The 22,624-nt window shown below is 38.7% G+C and overlaps 1 protein-coding gene across 4 annotated transcripts in view; it reads right to left on the bottom strand.

Moving 5' to 3' along the window:
- LOC128686035 (uncharacterized) overlaps window positions 1–22,624 on the bottom strand; it is a 43,268-nt gene that overhangs the window by 10,867 nt on the left and 9,777 nt on the right. For all 4 annotated transcript variants that reach the window (XM_070084416.1, XM_070084435.1, XM_070084430.1 and 1 more), the window contains exons 5-10: window positions 20,723–20,902; window positions 19,598–19,843; window positions 18,022–18,177; window positions 14,168–14,356; window positions 11,502–11,611; window positions 2,675–2,916 (exon numbers count right to left, since the gene is read on the bottom strand). In XM_070084416.1, coding sequence (XP_069940517.1) covers window positions 2,675–2,916; window positions 11,502–11,611; window positions 14,168–14,356; window positions 18,022–18,177; window positions 19,598–19,843; window positions 20,723–20,902 — 1,123 coding nt within the window. The remainder of the gene's footprint in view (window positions 1–2,674; window positions 2,917–11,501; window positions 11,612–14,167; window positions 14,357–18,021; window positions 18,178–19,597; window positions 19,844–20,722; window positions 20,903–22,624) is intronic.

The raw sequence follows: 22,624 nt of genomic DNA on the forward strand, positions 1-22,624 counted from the left end.
CAAATATCTGAAAACATTCACTTCTTCCATACTCCTCCTCTTCAATTTGATATCCAATTTTTCTTTATCTAAATCATTTGATACCCTCATCATCTTACTCTTTTCTATGTTCACTTTCAACTTTCTACCTTTACACACACTCCCAAACTCGTCCACTAACCTTTTGCAACTTTTCTTTAGAATCTCCCATAAGCACAGTTATTATGTAGAAAATTTAATATTACATGTTCCAGTCCGAAAAAACAGAGGAGGCGTGTTATAAAATAAACTTAAATTCAATATCTTTACAAAAGTTTGACACCAATTATCTGTGCATTTTCCTTAAGAATAGCAGTTGTTTAAGCACAGTGTCATAAATTACAGTTTACTGGTACAACTTATGATAAATATTAGCAACAAATACCAAAATGAAATTATACCATAGGAATTCACCCACAGAATACACTCAGTAACTAACACACAACCCACTGATTACTACTTTGTACATCATGCCTATAACCTTTTACAATGAGTGATGAATGGTAACCATGAACACAAGTATTATTACATATACAATCACATTTAGTACCAGTTACTAATAAGTCAGTCTTCAGAATTAAAGAGAATAACAAGCACTGCAAACTGTAGCGTGTAACTGTCTACATGACATTGGAATTGCTGGTGTCTTTTTTTCTGTCTCATAAACATGCAAGGCTTCAGGTATGTCTTGCTACTTCTACTTACACTTAGGTCATACTACATATGCATTTTTTTTTTTTCAACAAGTCAGCCATCTCCCACCGAGGCAGGGTGACCCAAAAAAGAAAGAAAATCCCCAAAAAGAAAATACTTTCATCATCATTCAACACTTTCACCACACTCAAACATTATCACTGTTTTTGCAGAGGTGCTCAGAATACAACAGTTTAGAAGTATATACGTATAAAGATACACAACATATCCCTCCAAACTGCCAATATCCCAAACTCCTCCTTTAAAGTGCAGGCATTGTACTTCCCATTTCCAGGACTCAAGTCCGACTATATGAAAATAACCGGTTTCCCTGAATCCCTTCACTAAATATTACCCTGCTCACACTCCAACAGATCGTCAGGTCCCAAGTATCATTCGTCTCCATTCACTCCTATCTAACACGCTCATGCACGCTTGCTGGAAGTCCAAGCCCCTCGCCCACAAAACCTCCTTTACCCCCTCTTTCCAACCCTTTCAAGGACGACCCCTACCCCTCCTTCCTTCCCCTATAGATTTATATGCTTTCCATGTCATTCTACTTTGATCCATTCTCTCTAAATGACCAAACCACCTCAACAACCCCTCTTCTGCCCTCTGACTAATGCTTTTATTAACTCCACACCTTCTCCTAATTTCCACACTCCGAATTTTCTGCATAATATTTACACCACACATTGCCCTTAGACAGGACATCTCCACTGCCTCCAACCGTCTCCTCGCTGCTGCATTTACCACCCAAGCTTCACATCCATATAAGAGTGTTGGTACTACTATACTTTCATACATTCCCTTCTTTGCCTCCATAGATAACGTTTTTTGACTCCACATATACCTCAATGAACCACTCACCTTTTTCCCTCATCAATTCTATGATTAACCTCATCCTTCATAAGTCCATCTGCCGACACGTCAACTCCCAAGTACGTGTATCTGAAAACATTCACTTCTTCCATACTCCTCCTCCCAAATTTGATATCCAATTTTTCTTTATCTAAATCATTTGATACCCTCATCACCTTACTGTTTTCTATGTTCACTTTCAACTTTCTACCTTTACACACATTCTCAAACTCATCCACTAACCTTTGCAATTTTTCTTTAGAATCTCCCATAAGCACAGTATCATCAGCAAAAAGTAACTGTGTCAATTCCCATTTTGAATTTGATTCCCCATAATTTAATCCCACCCCTCTCCCGAACACCCTAGCATTTACTTCTTTTACAACCCCATCTATAAATATATTAAACAACCATGGTGACATTACACATCCCTGTCTAAGACCTACTTTTACCGGGAAGTATTCTCCCTCTCTTCTACACACCCTAACCTGAGCCTCACTATCCTCATAAAAGCTCTTTACAGCATTTAGTAACTTACCACCTATTCCATATACTTGCAACATCTGCCACATTGCTCCTCTATCCACTCTATCATATGCCTTTTCTAAATCCATAAATGCAATAAAAACTTCCCTACCTTTATCTAAATACTGTTCACATATATGCTTCAATGTAAACACTTGATCTACACATCCCCTACCCACTCTGAAGCCTCCCTGCTCATCCGCAATCCTACATTCTGTCTTACCTCTAATTCTTTCAATTATAACCCTACCGTATGCATGTACAAGCATATATATACACATACCCCTCTGGGTTTTCTTCTATTTTTCTTACTAGTTCTTGTCCTTGTTTATTTCGTCTTATCTCCATGGGGAAGTAGAACATAAATCTTTCTCCATAATCCATGTGTGTCATAAGAGGCAACTAAAATGCAAAGAGCAAGGGGCCAATAACCCCTTCTCCTGTACACATTACTAAAGTTAAAAAGAGAAACTTTTGTTTTTCTTTTTGGCCACCCTGTCTTGGTGGGATACGGCCGGAGTGTTGAAAGAAGAACAACAAGCATTGCAGTATAATTAAAAGGCTACTCTTAACTCACCAATATAAATATAACTGTCTGTAAGGACGCCAGAGATAAGAGGTTGTGGTTCACCCAGTATCTGATGAAGGATGGATTTCAGGCCCGACTTGGAGGGTAGTTGCTTCCTCAATAAACTTCTTCCGTTTTCTAAGAACATATCTGGAACTCGCTCGGTAGAATTGAAGAGCTTATCAAGTGCCACATCTACTTCCAGCAACCGCTTATGATTAGTATTATCATTATCATATCTAGACATGTATCTGAAATTAAAGTATCTCTTTAATATTTTAAGGGCAAATACATGAGAAAATGTTGCAGTACAGAGAAACCATGATTTAACAGACTAATAACAGGGAGAGGGTGTTTGCTAATGTCAACTGTCCATTGACCCTTAACGTTTGACTGTTTTGGTCGTATACGTATATACGTCTTATGAGGGATATGTTGTGTATCTTTATACGTTTATGCTTCTAAACTGTTGTGTTCTGAGCACCTCTGCAAAAACAGTGATTATGTGTGAGTGAGGTGAAAGTGTTGAATGATGATGAAAGTATTTTCTTTTTGGGGATTTTCTTTCTTTTTGGGTCACCCTGCCTCGGTGGGAGACGGCCGACTTGTTGAGAGAAAAAAAAAAAAAAACGTATTCATAAATTCTAGTGGCTTCAAATCAAGCAGGAGAAAGCTGCGAAAGAATGGGTCTGTGTGGTCAGTGTGCACCATATATACAAAAAAAACTGCAGCACGCAGTGCATAATGAGAAAAAAAAACTCCGACCTTTTTTTTTTAATTAAAATGCCGATTTTGTGGTCTATTTTCACATAGTATTTATAGTTGTATTCTTGTGTTCTTGGTCTCATTTGACAGAATGGAAAACATATCATAGAAATAGAGGTGATTTTGATTGGTTTTACTATGAAAAGAACCTTGAAATGGAGCTCAAAAAAGGGGAAATTCTAATACTGTTTCACTGGCTCCATGTAGATTTGGTTGTGCCACTGGCAAGTGTTTAATACACCTGCATTTGGATGCCATTTTATGTTAATTTTTTTTTAACACATTGGCTGTTTCCCACTGAGGCAGGGTGGCCCAAAAAGAAAGAAAAACCCAAAAAGAAAGAAAAAACTGTCATCATCATTCAACACTTTCGCCATCACTCATACATAAACGCTGTCTTTGCAGAGACGCTCAGATATGACAGTTCAGACATCCCTCCAAACTGCCAATATCCAAAACCCCTCCTTTAACCCTTTTAATGTTGGTGCCATATAGATACGTCTTACGAGTCAGTGTTTTTTTTTTTTATTTTTATTAACACACTGGCCGATTCCCACCAAGGCAGGGTGGCCCGAAAAAGAAAAACTTTCACCATCATTCACTCCATCACTGTCTTGCCAGAAGGGTGCTTTACACTACAGTTTTTAACCCTTTCAGGGTCCAAGGCCAAAATCTGAAGTGATGCTCCAGTGTCCAAGAAATTTTGAAAAAAAAAAATTATTTTTTTCTTACAGAATTAAAGAGCATATTTTTGTGAAGGTAATAAAACAAAAAAAATTAGAATCTGATCAGTACTTACCGAGATACAGCGCCAAGAAGTTTGTAGAAAATGATGTGGTGGCGGCAACATCGACGAATTCCACATACGCGTATTATATTATTTTGTTGTTTTAGTTGTTTTTTCTTTTCTTTTCCAATTTTTTTCTATTCCTACTAACATTTGGGGCCTGAGAGACCAATACTGTATATAATGTATATATATAAACTCACTGTATTGAACACAATAACCGCACTAAAGTTATTATCATATTATTGTTTACCACTGTTGTTTATTACAATAAACATGCACAAATATTGTATAATACTAATGTTCTATCATATATTTACATATTTACAATCACTGGACATGGTTTTAGAACTGCTGGAGCTTGTGGAACTCCTTGAAACAAGGCACCATGCACAGAGGCACCTTACATTCCTCACACATAAACCGAGTGTCTTTGCGTCTTTGTTGCCGTCGTTTTGTTTGTGCACAGACAATGCATCTCTTCTGTGCAAATTTCTTTTGAGTTGAAGGAAGCTGTATTATGAAATGATCACCTTCTCTTCTCAAACGCTTGGGTATATTGTGATGAATTCGAGGACCATGTTGTATTGCAGGTGTTGTTACCTGGTACTTCATTATGAGTTGTCTGACAACAGACAAACAAAATTCACCATACGGTGGTCTGTTACCAGTCTTTATTTGGTACATATTATATGCATTCAGCATTGAAATGTCCATGAGATGGAAGAAAAGTTTCATGTACCACTTGTAACTCTTACGAACACAGTCAACAAAACCAATCTGCATGTCACACTTGTCAACCAAGCGCATGTTTTGTGTATAATCAATCACTGTCACTGGTTTTCGAATACGTTCATTAGTCACTCGATCAACTTTGCCACTGTCTTGCATTTCATTACGGTGAATGGTTGTCAACAATGTGACATCTCGTTTGTCATGCCACCGTAATGCCATGATGTCATTGGCAGTAAACACCTGCACGTCATCACCACGAACACCTGCGTTGAGCCTGGGCATATGTTTACGATTAGAACGCACTGTGCCACACACATCTGTCTTGTTCACTCGCATGAAATCACTGAGTAATGGGCTTGTGTACCAGTTATCGGTATATAATGTATGGCCCTTACCAAGATAAGGTGCCATCATGTTTCTCACTACGTCACCTGATATACCCAATAACATCTTGGTATCTTTCAATGTTTTACTACCCGTGTATACAACAATATCCAACACCAGGCCACTGTCACAATCACAGAGTACAAACAATTTTATACCAAAGCGGTTCCTCTTGCTCGGTATATACTGCTTGAATGACAGTCTACCTTTGAACAAAATCAAAGACTCGTCAATTACAAGATTCTTGAATGGATAAAAGTATATCCTGAACTTTTGTTTGAGATACATGAAAACATTTCTAATCTTGTATAACCTGTCACTTCTGTCAGGCCTGGTTTTGTCAGAGAAGTGCAACATACGTAACAGTAAGATAAACCTGTTCACTGGTATTATTTCACTGAAGGATGGGGTACAAATTAGCCGATCTGTGGACCAGTATGCTTTTATATTATGCTTATAGACGTGAGGCATAAGCATTATTGTTGCAAAAAGCAAATACATTTCTGCAACAGTCGTCTCTTTCCACCTGTGTAGTCTTGACTGTGGTGATAAGATCGTATTTGCCATGGTGTACTGAAAATACTTATTACTTTCCCTGACAATAATTTCCATCAATGGCTGGTCAAAGAATAATTCAAAGAATTCCAGTTCATTGGCCGTGGTTCCAAGGGGACAGGTAGGTAGAATTCCACTTTGCGAGTCATCAAAGTGGTGAGGGCTGGGAACAAAATTGGGATTTTGCTGCCAATCCCAGATACGGTTTGCTGGTGGATACTGGACATCATAGGCTGGTTGTACGGGTGGTTGTGGCGGGCTGGTGGGTGACGCTCCGCTTTGTCCTTGAACTGACGAGTCAGCAGCGTGGGTTCCCGCGTGGCACAGCGAGTCACGCATGGCGGTGCCACTACCACCACCAGCCCCACTAACACCATCCACTGATGTCTGTGGCCCATCCATGCCAAGTGTAGCCACATCATCCTCACTATCACTACCTAAAACGGGTGTAGGGCCACGGGATGTACTCCGGGATGTACTCCGGGATGAACTCCGTCCCCTGGGCACAGCATAGGGTACACTACCCGAGCGCATGCGGCGGCGAACATACCGACGCTTCACTGGTGAATATGTTTCCTCACTATCACTACTCGAATGATCGTCGAGCGCAATAAAATCACAATCCACGTCAGAATCATCGTCATTACTGAAGTCAGAGGCCAGGCCACGGGAAAATATTAGTTTTCTCTTACGTTTAGGAACACCCGACCGTGAGTCACGAGTGCCCACACCAGAGGTAGAAGGTCGAGGATCGTCGGGGTTTTCTGCACTATTATCGATATCCTGGTCATTATTTTCGGTCACTAACTTATCAAAGCCGTAGAATTCGTCTTCATTTCCACTTCCATCAGTGTCAGAACTATCAGACAGGAAGAGGAGAGTCCTAATTTTCCGGGGAGTGAGAGCTGACTTGCGACGAGACATGGTGAACAAGGGTGACTGAGCCGGCGTTCCCACAATGCTATGCAGGCGCCTAGATTTTTTGTTTATGGCGCACACCCACGGCGCAGACCCATTCTCTCATATGTAGGCCTATGAGCGCTTTCACGCTAAATTTGACGGCGCTAGAATTTTGGCGTAGATCTACGGTTTGGACACTCACCGACCAGCCGTAGATCTACGGGACGGACCCTGAAAGGGTTAAACTGCAACATTAACACCCCTCCTTCAGAGTGCAGGCACTGTACTTCCCATCTCCAGGACTCAAGTCCGGCCTGCCGGTTTCCCTGAATCCCTTCATAAATGTTACTTTGCTCACACTCCAACAGCACGTCAAGTATTAAAAACCATTTGTCTCCATTCACTCCTATCAAACACGCTCACGCATGCCTGCTGGAAGTCCAAGCCCCTCGCACACAAAACCTCCTTTACCCCCTCCCTCCAACCTTTCCTAGGCCGACCCCTACCCCGCCTTCCTTCCACTATAGACTGATACACTCTTGAAGTCATTCTGTTTCGCTCCATTCTCTCTACATGTCCGAACCACCTCAACAACTCTTCCTCAGCCTTCTGGACAACAGTTTTGGTAATCCCACACCTCCTCCTAACTTCCAAACTACGAATTCTCTGCATTATATTCACACCACACATTGCCCTCAGACATGACATCTCCACTGCCTCCAGCCTTTTCCTCGGTGCAACATTCATCACCCATGCTTCACACCCATATAAGAGCTTTGGTAAAACTATACTCTCATACATTCCCCTCTTTGCCTCCAAGGACAAAGTTCTTTGTCTCCACAGACTCCTAAGTGCACTGCTCACCCTTTTCCCCTCATCAATTCTATGATTCACCTCATCTTTCATAGACCCATCCGCTGACATGTCCATTCCCAAATATCTGAATACATTCACCTCCTCCATACTCTCTCCCTCAATCTGATATCCAATCTTTCATCACCTAATCTTTTTGTTATCCTCATAACCTTACTCTTTCCTGTATTCACTTTTAATTTTCTTCTTTTGCATACCCTACCAAATTCATCCACCAACCTCTGCAACTTCTCTTCAGAATCTCCCAAGAGCACAGTGTCATCAGCAAAGAGCAACTGTGACAACTCCCACTTTGTGTGATTCTTTATCTTTTAACTCCACGCCTCTTGCCAAGACCCTCGCATTTACTTCTCTTACAACCCCATCTATATATATATTAAACAACCATGGTGACATCACACATCCTTGTCTAAGGCCTACTTTTACTGGGAAATAATCTCCCTCTTTCCTACATACTCTAACTTAAGCCTCACTATCCTCGTAAAAACTCTTCACTGCTTTCAGTAACCTACCTCCTATACCATACACCTGCAACATCTGCCACATTGCCCCCCCTATCCACCCTGTCATACGCGACGTATTAATACGCCAAAATTCTAGCAGCTTCAAGTTTAGTGGGAGAAAGCTGGTAGGCCTACATGTGAGAAAATGGGTCTGTGTGGTCAGTGTGTGCAGTATAAAAAAAAATCAGGGAGCCAGTGGTGCATTGTGGGAACGCCATTTCAGTAGTCCTTGTTCAGCATGCCTAGTGGTAAGAAATATCTGACACCCCGGCGAATCTGAGACTCTTCTCTTCCCAAGTGATAGCTCTAACACAGATGTAAGTGTCAGGGAAGATGAATTTCATGGTTTTGAAGAGTTTGTGACTGAAAGCAATACCCAGGAAACCAGAAGGAAGGATAACCCAGGTGACCATCAACCTAGGGTAACCCAAAAAAAGTCAGACAAAGTGAGTTATTTCCATGTGGGTGGTGGGGAAGACCGCATGCTTGTTGGGGAAGGTATGGGTAATGGGCGGTGCTGATGCGTCATTGTGACGCCAAACACGCTGCTGTCAGCACACACACAACAAAGAAAGAACCCACACACAACAACAACATTCCAGAAGCTGTAACAGTTCTGGGAACGTGTCCAGTGGCTATATGTGTATACATATTACAGAACAAAAGTAATAAACAACTTTTTTTTATTGTTGGTTTGTGTAAACATGTTTTGTAAAGATTATATGTAATGATAACAATGTTTGTGCAGTTATGGTGTTGCATACAACAAGTGGACATACATACATTATACACTATATTGGTCTCACAGTCCACAAAAGTTACATGAAAAAATAAAATATTAAAAAATAAGAGAAAAAAGTAGTATAAAAGTAAAAATAATATTACCGAGTGAGCAGCAGTCGCTACTGTTGCTGTAAGCGGTTCACTTTCTGTCAACTTCAAGCCTCTATATCTTAGTAAGTATTGATTGCAAAAAATTTTTTTTCTTTTAAAACGCTCACAAAAATATTCTTAAGATTTTGGCAAGAAATTTTTTTTTTTTTTCCAATATTTTTCAGCACAGAGTGGGACTTCAGGATCAGAGGTCTTGACAATGAAAGGATTAAAGTGCAGGTATAGTACTTCCCATCTCCAGGACTCAAGTCCGGCTAACCCGTTTCCCCTGAATCCTTTCACAAAATATTACCCTGCTCACACTCCAACAGCTCATTAGGTCCCAAAAACCATTCGTCTTCATTCACTCCTATCTAACACGCTCATGCACACTTGCTGGAAGTCCAAGCCCCTCGCCCACAAAACTTTTTTTACTCCCTCCCATTCTCTCTAAATGACCAAACCATCTCAAGAGCCCTCTGACTAATATTTTTAGTAACTCCACACCTCCTCCTAATTTCCACACTACGAATTCTCTGCATAATATTTACACCACACATTGCCCTTAGACATGACATCTCCACTGCCTCCAACTGCCTCCTCGCTGCAGCATTTACAACCCATGTTTCACATCCATATAAGAGTGTTGGTACCACTATACTCTTGTTAATATTCCTCCATATTAACATTGCTGTTTTATGAAGAGTTTTGTTATTTATCTTTGTACTGATAATCTAGTCTTTAGGCAACTAATTACATTTAATATGGCATTTACATAATCTGACTAACTATTCAACATCAAATAATTTTAAGTTCTAGATTTAGTCTGCTTGAACTGCTTTGCATAACTTTTTTTTTTAACACTTCATTATTTGTCCTGAGGTAGGGTGACCCGACAAAGAAAAAAAAAAACACTTTCATTGTCACTCACTCAATAACTGTCATGCTAGAAGGGTGCTGAGATCACAGGTAAGATGACCCTTCAAAAGTTTAACATCCCCACCCCTCCTGATTGCACGCACTGTACATTTCACCCCCAAGACTCAAGTCAGGCTAATCAATTTCCCTGAATCCTTTCATATGTTACTTTACTTACACTCCATGTCAAATCATAAAAACAACTTGCCTCCACTCACTTCTAACACACATATACAAGCCTGCTGGATGTCCAATTCCCTAGCACTAAAAACCTCCTCTACTCCCCTTCCTTGCAACCTTACCTATGACAGTCCTCTACCCTTCCTTCCCTCCACCCAATTTATACAGCTTCCTAGTCATCCTATTTTGCTCAATCTTCTCTGTGTGTGCATACCACCTCAACAACCTCTCCTTAGCCCCTTGAATAATACATTTGGAAACTACTCCAAATTCTCCAAATAATATTCACATCACACATTTTCAAACACAACATCACTGCTTCCCACCTTCTCCTTGCTGCAACAATCAAAACCTATACTACACACCCATAAAACAGTATTAGTACCACTATAATCTGGTACATTTCCCTTATTGCCTCCATGGATAAAGTTCCTAGTTTTCACAGATGCCTCACTGCACCACCCACCTTTTATCCTTTGTCAATTCTATGGTTTATGGTTTTATTGGCTGTTTCTGGTATCACTTGATAGAACAGAAGACATACTACTGCAATAGAGATGATTTTGGCTTGTTTCAGGATAGAAATTACCTTGAAAATGAGCTCAAAAAGCAAAAGTATTCTATTTTTGCCAATTTTCCTGAGGATGAGTGAGGCCCCTCCCCACCAGGTCTGAACCAGTTACTGCGTGATTTAGAATTCAAAATAAAAGGGGAGTGAAATATAGGAGAGGCCTGGGGCCATTACTAATAAAGAGAAGAAGTTTTTTTACTGCCAGGAACATCTACATTGTTTATTCTGGCCTCTCTTTAAATTGGTATTTTTTTAATTTTGTGTAAAATTGGCCAAATTCCAAACTTCTGTGCAGTTTATAGGGTAGTAGTTAAACGAATGGTTTTCTGTGCTCAATTGATAGAATAGAAGGTATACTAGAAAAGAGAGCTAAGAATTTGCTTAAAGGTAGCAATGGAATCAACTTAAAATGGAACACATAGTGGGTGAAATTGCCGATGCATAAATTACGCCCAGATCACTCACTCTGCGTTTGCGTAACTCAGTAAGTGAAAGGGTTAACATCTGCAACTTCTCTTACACTGTTAATGTTTATATTTTTAACTGAATACACTCATCATACATACTGGTATTGCAGGTGGGCAAAATTCAGAGGAAAAAATGAAGACCAAATGGCAGTCTCCTAACACTGTTGCCATTACATTAACTGCAGTGAGGTTACAACCACAAACTGAATTTTTGTAAGCAAGTACAGATGGCAACTGATTTAACTCCACAGTCAGTTACATTTACTGACTCATATTGAGTGTGTGCCATCTAATTATGTAAAAAACAAATAATTTTTATACTCACAGTCTAAGGCTGTCTGGATTGGTTATTATTTTTACCAGAGTGTGATGGTAATAACCAAGACTGAGCAACTCTTGGCTTATTACAAGCAATGGTTTTCTGTAGAAATCTTCCTGAAAACAATATTTCAAATGTTATATAAAATAAAAAAAACGATGTCTGCAAGAAACAGAAAACAGTCTTGAGGGTATGACTCATATCCTCAAGCAACATCTTTCTCCTAGGAGTGTGACCTCCAGTAGAATCTACACAGTACACCTTTTAACTGTCTCTAAATGTTAAAGATATTTTCGATTACTTACATTACTTATCTGATTGAGCTATTAGGTAAGTAATGCCTTGTTTATACATACAAACAAGGATATGAAAAGAGATGAGAACAGTATGCATATTCAACTAGAAATGTCAAAAGAAACATGGAAAAAATACAAGAGTGAAAGATTAACGTGATGAAAATGTAGTGTGTACAGTGGACCCCAGAGTTTCATGATTAATCCATTCCAGAGTCTGCTGAATGGCGAAAATCATGACTGGCGAAACCATTTTCCGCATAAGAAATAATGGAAATTCAATTAATCTGTTTCAGACACCCAAAAGTATTAACAAAAAAATATTTTTTTTTAAAGATTAAATATAGATTTACATACAGAAAATAATGACAAATACATAAATATAAAGCACTAATAAAATAGATAAATGAACATTTAATATCACACATACCTTTATTGAAGACTCTTGTTGGTGTATGGAAGACAGGTAGGAGGGGAGAGGGAGGTGAGTTTATTATGCTTCAATATGATGCTAATATCTCTATGGTTTATTTATCATTTTTTTTATTAACACACTGGCCGATTCCCACCAAGGCAGGGTGACCCGAAAAAGAAAAACTTTCACCATCGTTCACTCCTGGCTTATTTATCCATCACAATTCATCTAATATGACATAATAAACAATATTAACAACATAGAAACATGATATATACTCTAAAATGAATAAAATACACCTACCATCCAACTTATGACTTGCTCGACATACGACCACTCGACTTATGACCATGTTTTTTATGCCAGATTTCTGGGAAATAAACAACAGTTTGTGTTGTACAGAGTGTTTATCTTAAACCTTACGGTATAAAATACAGTACTAAGATTTGACTTGAGTTCATTTTGACTTATGACCGGTTGGTCGGAACCAACTTTCGTCCTAAGTTGGATGGTACCTGTATGTCATAACGTATGTGAGGAGTAAGTGGTGGTGGTGTTGCTGTTGGGTTTATAAGGGCCCCTGAGAGAAACTGTACATATTAGTGATGGTGGAGGCTGAAGCAGAAACCACCACCACTATTCACGCTGAAACAATGTACATAATCTATAAATAAGAAATATTTACACTTTAGTTTATAAATAAGAAATCTTTCTTTCTTTCAACACACCGAACGTATCCCACCGAGGCGGGGTGACCCAAAAGGAAAAACGCAAGTTTCTTCTTTTACATTTAGTAATATATACAAGAGAAGGGGTTACTAGCCCCTTGCTCCTGGCATTTGTCACCTCTCACAACACGCATGGCTTACAGAGGAAGAATTCTGTTCCACTTCCCCATGGAGGTAAGAGGAAATAAACAAGAACTAGTAAGAAAATAGAAGAAAAACCCAGAGGGGTGTATATATACTATATGCTTGTACATGTATGTGTAGTGTGACCTAAGTATAAGCAGAAGTAGCAAGATGTACTTGAAACCTTGCATGTTCATGAGACAGAAAAATGGACACCAGCAATCCTATCATCATGTAAAACAATTACAGGCTTATAAATAAGAAATATTTACACTTTATAAATAAGAAATATTTACACTTACCTTGGAGGAGAAGTTAGTTTAATTAGTTAGTTTGATGGAGGAGATGCTGGCAGAGGTTTAGGGTGGTGGAAGACAGCAGGGCAGCATATGTTCAGTGGCTCTATACACCTCCAACAACGTTGGAGAGTTACTTTCGTGTCATTTTTCTATCGCTTAATCGCTTAACTTACTTGTTACACTGTTAATGCTACACTTTATCGCTGGCTGGCGCTATAGCCTGTATCGATACCTGCTGCTTTAGTATTGTACATATCGGAGAATCACTGAAGAAGGCACATTCTCCCCTCTCTCTTCCTCCTCCTCTTTGGTACTTTGCTATGAGTTTTTTTCTTGAATTCTATTGTGTTTCTTTCCTTCTTTACCAAAGGTCTGCCACTAGGAGCTTTCTGTGGGCCCATGGTGACTTATTTAGCAATTGCAAGTACAAAAAACAATGGATTATTATGAAATGTATCGTATAAATCTGTGGGGTGATGGTCACTCACTGATAAATAATGGCACACTGAGTGTGAATGGTGCAGGAGACTGGCTTTGTGTGTGCACTGATGCTGGGATGCTGCTCGGACGCGTACCAGATGGTCGCCGAATCACGAGGCCAATCACGAACTGCGAGGCTATATTTTGATGAAAAAAGTTGTTGAAAGTCGGATTTCACGAAAGTCGCAGCCGCCGAAATGTGGGGGTCCACTGTACATATATGCATTATCAAACAGAACTGCTTAAAAAATATATCAACAGAAGAGGAAATCTGTTTAAAACAAATACTAAAACTGTATGTTTAGGGATACAAATCTTTAACATAGAAACTTACTGGATCAAGTTTCACTGACTTATGGTCCATGAGGATGTCAAGAACATCATTAACGTTACTTGGGTGTTGGTCACAGGCAGACAAAAAGGAAATCAAAGGTATCACACCCACTCTGGCATCAGGCACATCTTGAGGGCATTCCAACACTAGGTTCATCATGTAATGTGTAAGCTTCTCGCAATGGTAGTTCTGAAAGAATTTATAACATGCAATGTAATAAAACAGGCAGTTGAAATATGTATCATGTCAAATTTTTATCCATCCTACTTTCTATCTTGCCCTTGGCCTTATCCTTCTCTATTATGTGTCTTTCTGCCCTCTCCCTCTCTGTTACCTTTCTACATCAAGCCATTTTCCAACTCAATCCTTTTTCCAACTTCTTGTAAACATGATGTTTCACTCCATTCTTTTCTGACAACATATTAATGTATTTGTGGCCACCCACTTATAGTGTTATTAACTGATCAAATCTAAAGTAACTTACCACTCCCACAAGCTATTGTCACTGTCACGCTACTACGTATTTATTTCATCATTTTGATAATACTACCATTCTAGTATCTTTGTTATTAGCTAAAACAAAGATGTTGGATCATTATACTATTATCCTATCCATCTTTCATCATATGTCTGTATTTTTAACTAATGAGAATTGGGTATGTGTATTCATATATGTCTTGTAGTGGTCTCATTGATATGTATAAGTGCGTAACTTCTTCTTTCAACATACCAGCTGTATCCCACTGAGGTGGGGTGGCCCAAAAGGAAAAACGAAAGCTTCTATTTTCAAATTTAGTAATATATACAGGAGAAGGGGTTACTAGCCCCTTGCTCCCGGCATTTTAGTCGCCTCTTATGACATGAATGGCTTACGGAGGCAGAATTCTGTTCCACTTCCCCATGGAGAACTACGTAACTATCATTGGACAATTCAAGAGTATTGCTGGTTTGTGGCATCTGAGGTTGACACCCGCTGTTTATTGAATTACGTGACCCACCTGATGTGGTCGGTACTGGCCACGATCACAGGCAGTATGTTCAAGGTACCCAGAACTGCACACACAAACCCTCTTAAGGAGGAGTAGTATACTCCTTCCTGTTAAGGTCTTGTAATTTTATATAAGACATTAAGCCATTGTTTCAGTTGATTAAAGAGAGAGAACGTTGGTCTCTTGTACGAGACAACGGAGGATTGTAAGGAAGATTAATGGTCAGTATTGTCTAGTCTCTCTCTTACCTGCATTGAGAGGTCTATACTCAGATAGAAAACATACTAGCTGTACTTACACTATGGAGCATTGGAGGCTTGAACTTAGCCTGCACATGTAGTTGGGTTACCAGTGTATAAGGAGAAATCTATACCCAAGTGGATTACGATCAAGTTAATTCATTCTACTGTGTATACCAAAACTCTCTGATAGGACATTAAAATCCTAGTGTACTAGGTTTTTTAAGATTGTCTGATCTATGTGACATACTATGTCTGTGTTAATTGAATTACTTTGGATCTGTGTAATGTAATGTCTTATTTAGATTATAATCATTTCATAAGTCTGATTATGTGGAGACTAAGTATATGAAAGTAATGTCCTGTACTATTTTGACAAGAACTTAGAGGAACCCCAACAGTTCATTTTTTTTTTTTTCAACAAGTCGGCCGTCTCTCACCGAGGCAGGGTGACCCAAAAAAGAAAGAAAATCCCCAAAAAGAAAATACTTTCATCATCATTCAACACTTTCACCACACTCACACATTATCACTGTTTTTGCAGAGGTGCTCAGAATACAACAGTTTAGAAGCATATATGTATAAAGATACACAACATATCCCTCCAAACTGCCAATATCCCAAACCCCTCCTTTAAAGTGCAGGCATAGTACTTCCCATTTCCAGGACTCAAGTCCGACTATATGAAAATAACCGGTTTTCCTGAATCCCTTCACTAAATATTACCCTGCTCACACTCCAACAGATCGTCAGGTCCCAAGTACCATTCGTCTCCATTCACTCCTATCTAACACGCTCACGCACGCTTGCTGGAAGTCCAAGCCCCTCGCCCACAAAACCTCCTTTACCCCCTCTCTCCAACCCTTTCGAGGACGACCCCTACCCCGCCTTCCTTCCCCTATAGATTTATATGCTCTCCATGTCATTCTACTTTGATCCATTCTCTCTAAATGACCAAACCACCTCAACAACCCCTCTTCTGCCCTCTGACTAATACTTTTATTAACTCCACACCTCCTAATTTCCACACTCCGAATTTTCTGCATAATATTTACACCACACATTGCCCTTAGACAGGACATGTCCACTGCCTCCAACCGTCTCCTCGCTGCTGCACTTACCACCCAAGCTTCACATCCATATAAGAGTGTTGGTACTACTATACTTTCATACATTCCCTTCTTTGCCTCCATTGATAATGTTTTTTGACTCCACATATACCTCAATGCACCACTCACCTTTTTTCCCTCATCAATTCTACGATTAACCTCATCCTTCATAAATCCATCCGCCAACACGTCAACTCCCAAGTATCTGAAAACATTCACTTCTTCCATACTCCTCCTCCCCAATTTGATATCCAATTTTTCTTTATCTAAATCATTTGATACCCTCATCACCTTACTCTTTTCTATGTTCACTTTCAACTTTCTACCTTTACACACATTTCCAAACTCATCCACTAACCTTTGCAATTTTTCTTTAGAATCTCCCATAAGCACAGTATCATCAGCAAAAAGTAACTGTGTCAATTCCCATTTTGAATTTGATTCCCCATAATTTAATCCCACCCCTCTCCCCAACACCCTAGCATTTACTTCTTTTACAACCCCATCTATAAATATATTAAACAACCATGGTAACATTACACATCCCTGTCTAAGACCTACTTTTACCAGGAAGTAGTCTCCCTCTCTTCTTCACACCCTAACCTGAGCCTCACTATCCTCATAAAAACTCTTTACAGCATTTAGTAACTTACCACCTATTCCATATAGTACTTGCAACACCTGCCACATTGCTCCTCTATCCACTCTATCATATGCCTTTTCTAAATCCATAAATGCAATAAAAACCTTTCTACCTTTATCTAAATACTGTTCACATATATGCTTCAATGTAAACACTTGATCTACACATCCCCTACCCACTCTGAAACCTCCTTGCTCATCCGGAATCCTACATTCTGTCTTACCTCTAATTCTTTCAATTATAACCCTAATTAAATTATAACCCTAACTAAAAGTAAGGTATCAATACTTGTACACCTACCATCCGACTTACGACCTGCTCGACTTACGGCCACTCGACTTACAACCGTGTTTTTTATGCCAAATTTCTGGGTAATAAACAACTATTTGTGTTGTACACAGTGTTTATCCTAAACCTTACAGTATAAAATACAGTACTAACAGCATAAAAAGTAAAGTAAAACATGAAATGCCAAAATAAAACAATAAAATAAAGTCATTACAAAAATGTTTTGTTGATATTCAATAGTAAAGTTCGACTTACGACCATTTCGACTTACGACCGGTTTCTCGGAACCGGACTCGGTCGTAAGTCGGACGGTAGGTGTATATTAAATTAATATAAATCTTGACTAAGTTTTGATCTCCTGTTTATATATATAGATGATAGAAAAACAAGGAATGTCAGGTTAGTTAAAGATTATTATGAGCCTAAGAGGATCAATCTTTTAATTATAGAGAATTGCATTTCTCAAGCATGTAACAGTCATAAAAGAATCTTTAACAAGAAACATCAATCTTTATCTCTGCAGGGAACAAGTCACAGAAATTATATAAAAAAAAACTCAGTAAAATATTATGCTTGCAAAACTTACCATTTTCAAAAATTTTCTAATAAAATGGGCAACTTTCACAAAACCAAGCTTTTCATGAACAATGAAGTCTGAAACAGCTTGAAGAAAATGTTCATTGTAACAGCAAATGTCACGTTTTTCATAAGCCTCGCATAATTTTGATAATGTTGTCTCAACCTGAAAAAAGGAAGCCATATTGAAATAAATATTTTTCATTACCTAGAATATCAAAAGTTTAACACTTTCAGTGTACATAAGATCCTAAACTGAAATCTCAAGCACATGATTGAAAATGGGTCATGGATACCTCTTCTTATAACTTTATCAAAATATTCAAACAACTCTTGACAAGCCTGATGTGGATATATGTATAATTAGAATTCTGTTGTACTGCTACGTGTTCTACAGTATTCTTGATATTTCATAATGTTTTGCCAATTTTTGAACGTTCCGTACGTTCTGTACATTCTGTGGCTAATGCGACGGTCTGGAGTTTTGAGACTCTGATCGTGGGTTCTATCCCCACCCGTGGTATGGTTTGTTTGCAATCATGTCATTACGGTTTCGTGAGTCAGTTCTGTACTGTATATCTTGGCTAATGAAGTTTTGCAGTTACGTGACTTAAGTCAGTTGATTTACACTGGTCAGACATATTAGATGCAACTCCATGAGAACTTGTATTGATAAGCCATGAGATAAACTCATGATTTATATAACAACACAGTAAACAATATCTCCTCCTACACTGGAAAGAATGTGAAAGCCTACAAAAGCCTTAATCCAAACCAGTACTTTGCGGCTAGGTAGCACTGCTAAATGTCAGTGGCAAGCATCTAGGGCCGGCAGAAAGCAAGCAGAAAAAGCAGACCTTTTCTTAAATATATTTCACCTACACGAGGCTTTATCAAGAGTTTGATAAACCCTCTTGTAGTGAAATGTCGTATTCAGGAAAAGGTTTGTTTTTACTGTGAGTGCTTCCTACTTCCAGGACTTAAGTCAGGCTAACCGGTTTCCTTGCCTTGTTCTTCTTTCTTTTCAACAAACTGGCTATATCCCACCAAGGCAGGGTGGCCCAAAAAGAAAAACAAAAGTTTCTCTTTTTAAATTTAGTAATTTATACAGGAGAAGGGGTTACTAGCCCCTTGCTCCCCCTTGCCTTGTTATTTCACACAAAAACTTAAATTTATACTAGAAATTTTATAAATGGGGCAAAGGTGACATTAAAACAATATCAAAGATGGCTGACACGAACCCACCACCATTATAGTATGCTCCTCACTGAGTGACGAATTCGTTTACTGATGTGGTCTTAGGAACGGAACTCTGTCATTAAGTGAGGAGAGGTTGTATATCACTATAATAGGAAATATTCCTGTATTACATAGATCCAATGGAAAGGAGGAGGCTGGCTTAATTAGGAACATCTTTCTGTCTCCATCAACCAAAATCTTATATTAAGCAATCTGCTAAAAGTGTACAAATGGGATGTCCAACACTCATGAATTTTAGAAAGTAATCATTAAATTCAATAAATTATGTAATAATTGGCAGCATAAACACAAGAGGTAAAACTGTAATTATACATGTATTAACAAACCTGTTGCTGAGTCAAGGATGAGATATCCCTAGAAAGTGTTTCTATACATTCTTTTATTAAAACCTCCCGAGTCAAGATGTCTTCCTTAGTGAGTAATATCATCTTTTCCCATTTGATGTGGATATCTGACAGGTTCCAGATGAAAGTCATGGCCAAAGATGGTTTGTCAATTCTGCCCCGCTTGTATATTTCTTTTAATACCATTCCTGTGTTACGGACCTTACCATGAACACAAATGGAAAGAATCTGCAATGAAATACAAGAAATCTATTAATTTTTATGCAAAAATATACCATTTTTTTTTTTAACATGTTGGCCATCTCCCACCAAGGCAGGGTGACCCAAAAAAGAAACACTTTCACCATCATTCACACATAATCACTGTCTTTGTAGAAGCACCCAGATATGACAGTTCAGAGATCACTCCAAACAGCCAATATCCCAAAACCCTTCCTTTAAAGTGCAGGCATTGTACTTCTCACCTCCAGGAGTCAAGTCTGGCTAACTAGTTTCCCTGAATCCCTTCACAAAATATTACCCAGCTCACACTCCAATAGGTTGTCAAATCTCGAAAACCATTCGCCTTCATTCACTCTTAACACACTCACAAGTGCCTGCTGTATGTTCAAGACCCTTGCAGATAAAACCTCTTCCAGTATATTTTACTCTAATATAGCATAGCACAACAATGGATTATACTTTTAAATAATAAACTAAAATTTAACATTGTATGGTTTTTGTTACTTTAGATACAGTACTCTAATTTGTATGCAGTACTTCTTCTTCTTTCAACGTAACAGCCGTATCCCACAGAGGTGGGGTGGCCCAAAAAGAAAAACGAAAGTTTCTCCTTTCAAATTTAGTAATATATACAGGAGAAGGGGTTACTAGCCCCTTGCTCCGGGCATTTTAGTCGCCTCTTATGACACGCATGGCTTACAGAGGAAGAATTCTGGTCCACTTCCCCATGGAGATAAGGGGAAATAAGCAAGAACAAGAACTAGTAAGAAAATAGAAGAAAACCCGTAGGGGTGTGTGTATATATATTTATGCTTGTACATGTATGTGTAGTGTGACCTAAGTAGTAAATTCATGAAGTTTAAATTAGTTTCTAACAAATCTTACTTGTGAAAGGTCCATCAATGACAAGTTGACCAAAGTTTCTGGTTTGAGGCAATTTTCAATTAATATTGGAAGTGCTGTTCGTAGAGCATCAGATAGTGTTGTCAAAGGCATCTTCTTCAATAAAAACTCCAGGAAGATCAATTGTCTTAATTCCAGATCATTGATGTAATATTTCAACATCTGCAAAGCAAAAACATTGGCAGTGTATGGAAATATAATCACCAAACACTAGAATATCAACAGCCAATTTTACTTTCATTACATTATTTAAAGGAAATTACTGGCTCCCACTGAGCTATTTTTTTTTTTACAATTTCATATATTTCAAAAAGAGTACATATTTATGATGTTAATCTTACCTAATTCCACATAAACTATTAGGTAACATTTAACAACATATACTGACCTGCACTCATTACAGTTATCAACATGTACTCAGTATTCATTATTATATTCACAAAAATATTAAACTCTTATGGGTTTTCCAGTGCTATTACCCATCTCAAGAAAACAATAACAGTCAGGAATGAAAAGAATAACATTTAAACAATTTTTAAGTCAGTAACTGGTGAGGATAGCATGCAAAATACTTTTAAAGAAGTACTTGAAATTTATACTGTGCAGTATAAATTATAAACAAATGCTATTAGCTCTTTTTATCCCACTGTATTATTTCTATATGTCTGCATGACTCGAGAAATCGTAATGACACGAATGCAAACAAACCATACCCCCGGCCGGGATTGAACCCGCGACGGGCTGGAGTTTTGAGACTCTATGACCGCGGGTTCAATCCCGGCCGGGGGTATGGTTTCTATATGTCTATTTCCAAGTAGAAAAGGATGCATCATTTTCTTAACAACTGGCTAAAATGATGAAAATTATCAGGTTATTAGTAAGGAATTTTAGATAAATACCAGTGACTGAAATGTGAAGCTAACATTTTTGAAGAGATTTCAGGAAATCAGTTAGCCAGACTCGTGCTTAGGAGGTGGGATAAGCTGTGCCTGCACTCTGAACAATGGGTGGGTGGGGGAAGTTGCAGTTTAGTTAGTCATTTGAACTGTGATGTCTGTGCACTCCTGGAAAACAGCTAGAGGAGTGATGATAAAGTGTTTCCTTCTTTGGGTTACATTACTTTAGCAAGAAACAGTGGATATGTTTAAAATAAAGCAGAGATAAACAGTGACTTCAGAGGTTCAGGAAGGGTGTGTCAGTACAGTAGAACCTTGGTTTTCATATGCCCTAGTCTGTATGTAAAACTATAGTTCTTCTTTCTTTCAACACACCGGCCGTATCCCACCAAAGCGGGGTGGCCCAAAAGGAAAAACAAAAGTTTCTCCTTCCACATTTAGTAATATATACAGGAGAAGGGTTTACTAGCCCCTTGCTCCTGGTATTTTAGTCGCCTCCTACAACATGCATGGCTTACGGAGGAAGAATTCTGATCCACTTCCCCATGGAATAACAGGAAATAAACAAGAACAAGAACTAGTAAGAAAATAGAAGAAAACCCAGAGGGGTGTGTGTGTATATATATTTATGCTTGTACATGTATGTATAGTGTGACCTAAGTGTAAGAAGTAGCAGCAAGACGTACTTGAAATCTTGCATGTTTATGAGACAGAAAAAAGACACCAGCAATCCTACCATCATGTAAAACAATTACAGGTTTCCGTTTTATGCTCACTTGGCAGGACGGTAGTACAGTGGTCCCTCGATAATCGTAAGGCTCGATAGTCGTAATTTTTTAAAATTGTAACAATATTTTCGTCAAAACATTGGCTCGCTATTCGTAGTTTGACTCACGAATAGTCTTTCGTCTGGGACACATACTCACGCTCTGAGTCGCCCCTGCCTCCCTTTCCAGCCAGTGTGCCATTGTTTACCAATGAGCGACGG

This window comes from Cherax quadricarinatus, chromosome 1 (assembly GCF_038502225.1).
Source record: "Cherax quadricarinatus isolate ZL_2023a chromosome 1, ASM3850222v1, whole genome shotgun sequence".
NCBI classification, from domain to species: domain Eukaryota; kingdom Metazoa; phylum Arthropoda; class Malacostraca; order Decapoda; family Parastacidae; genus Cherax; species Cherax quadricarinatus.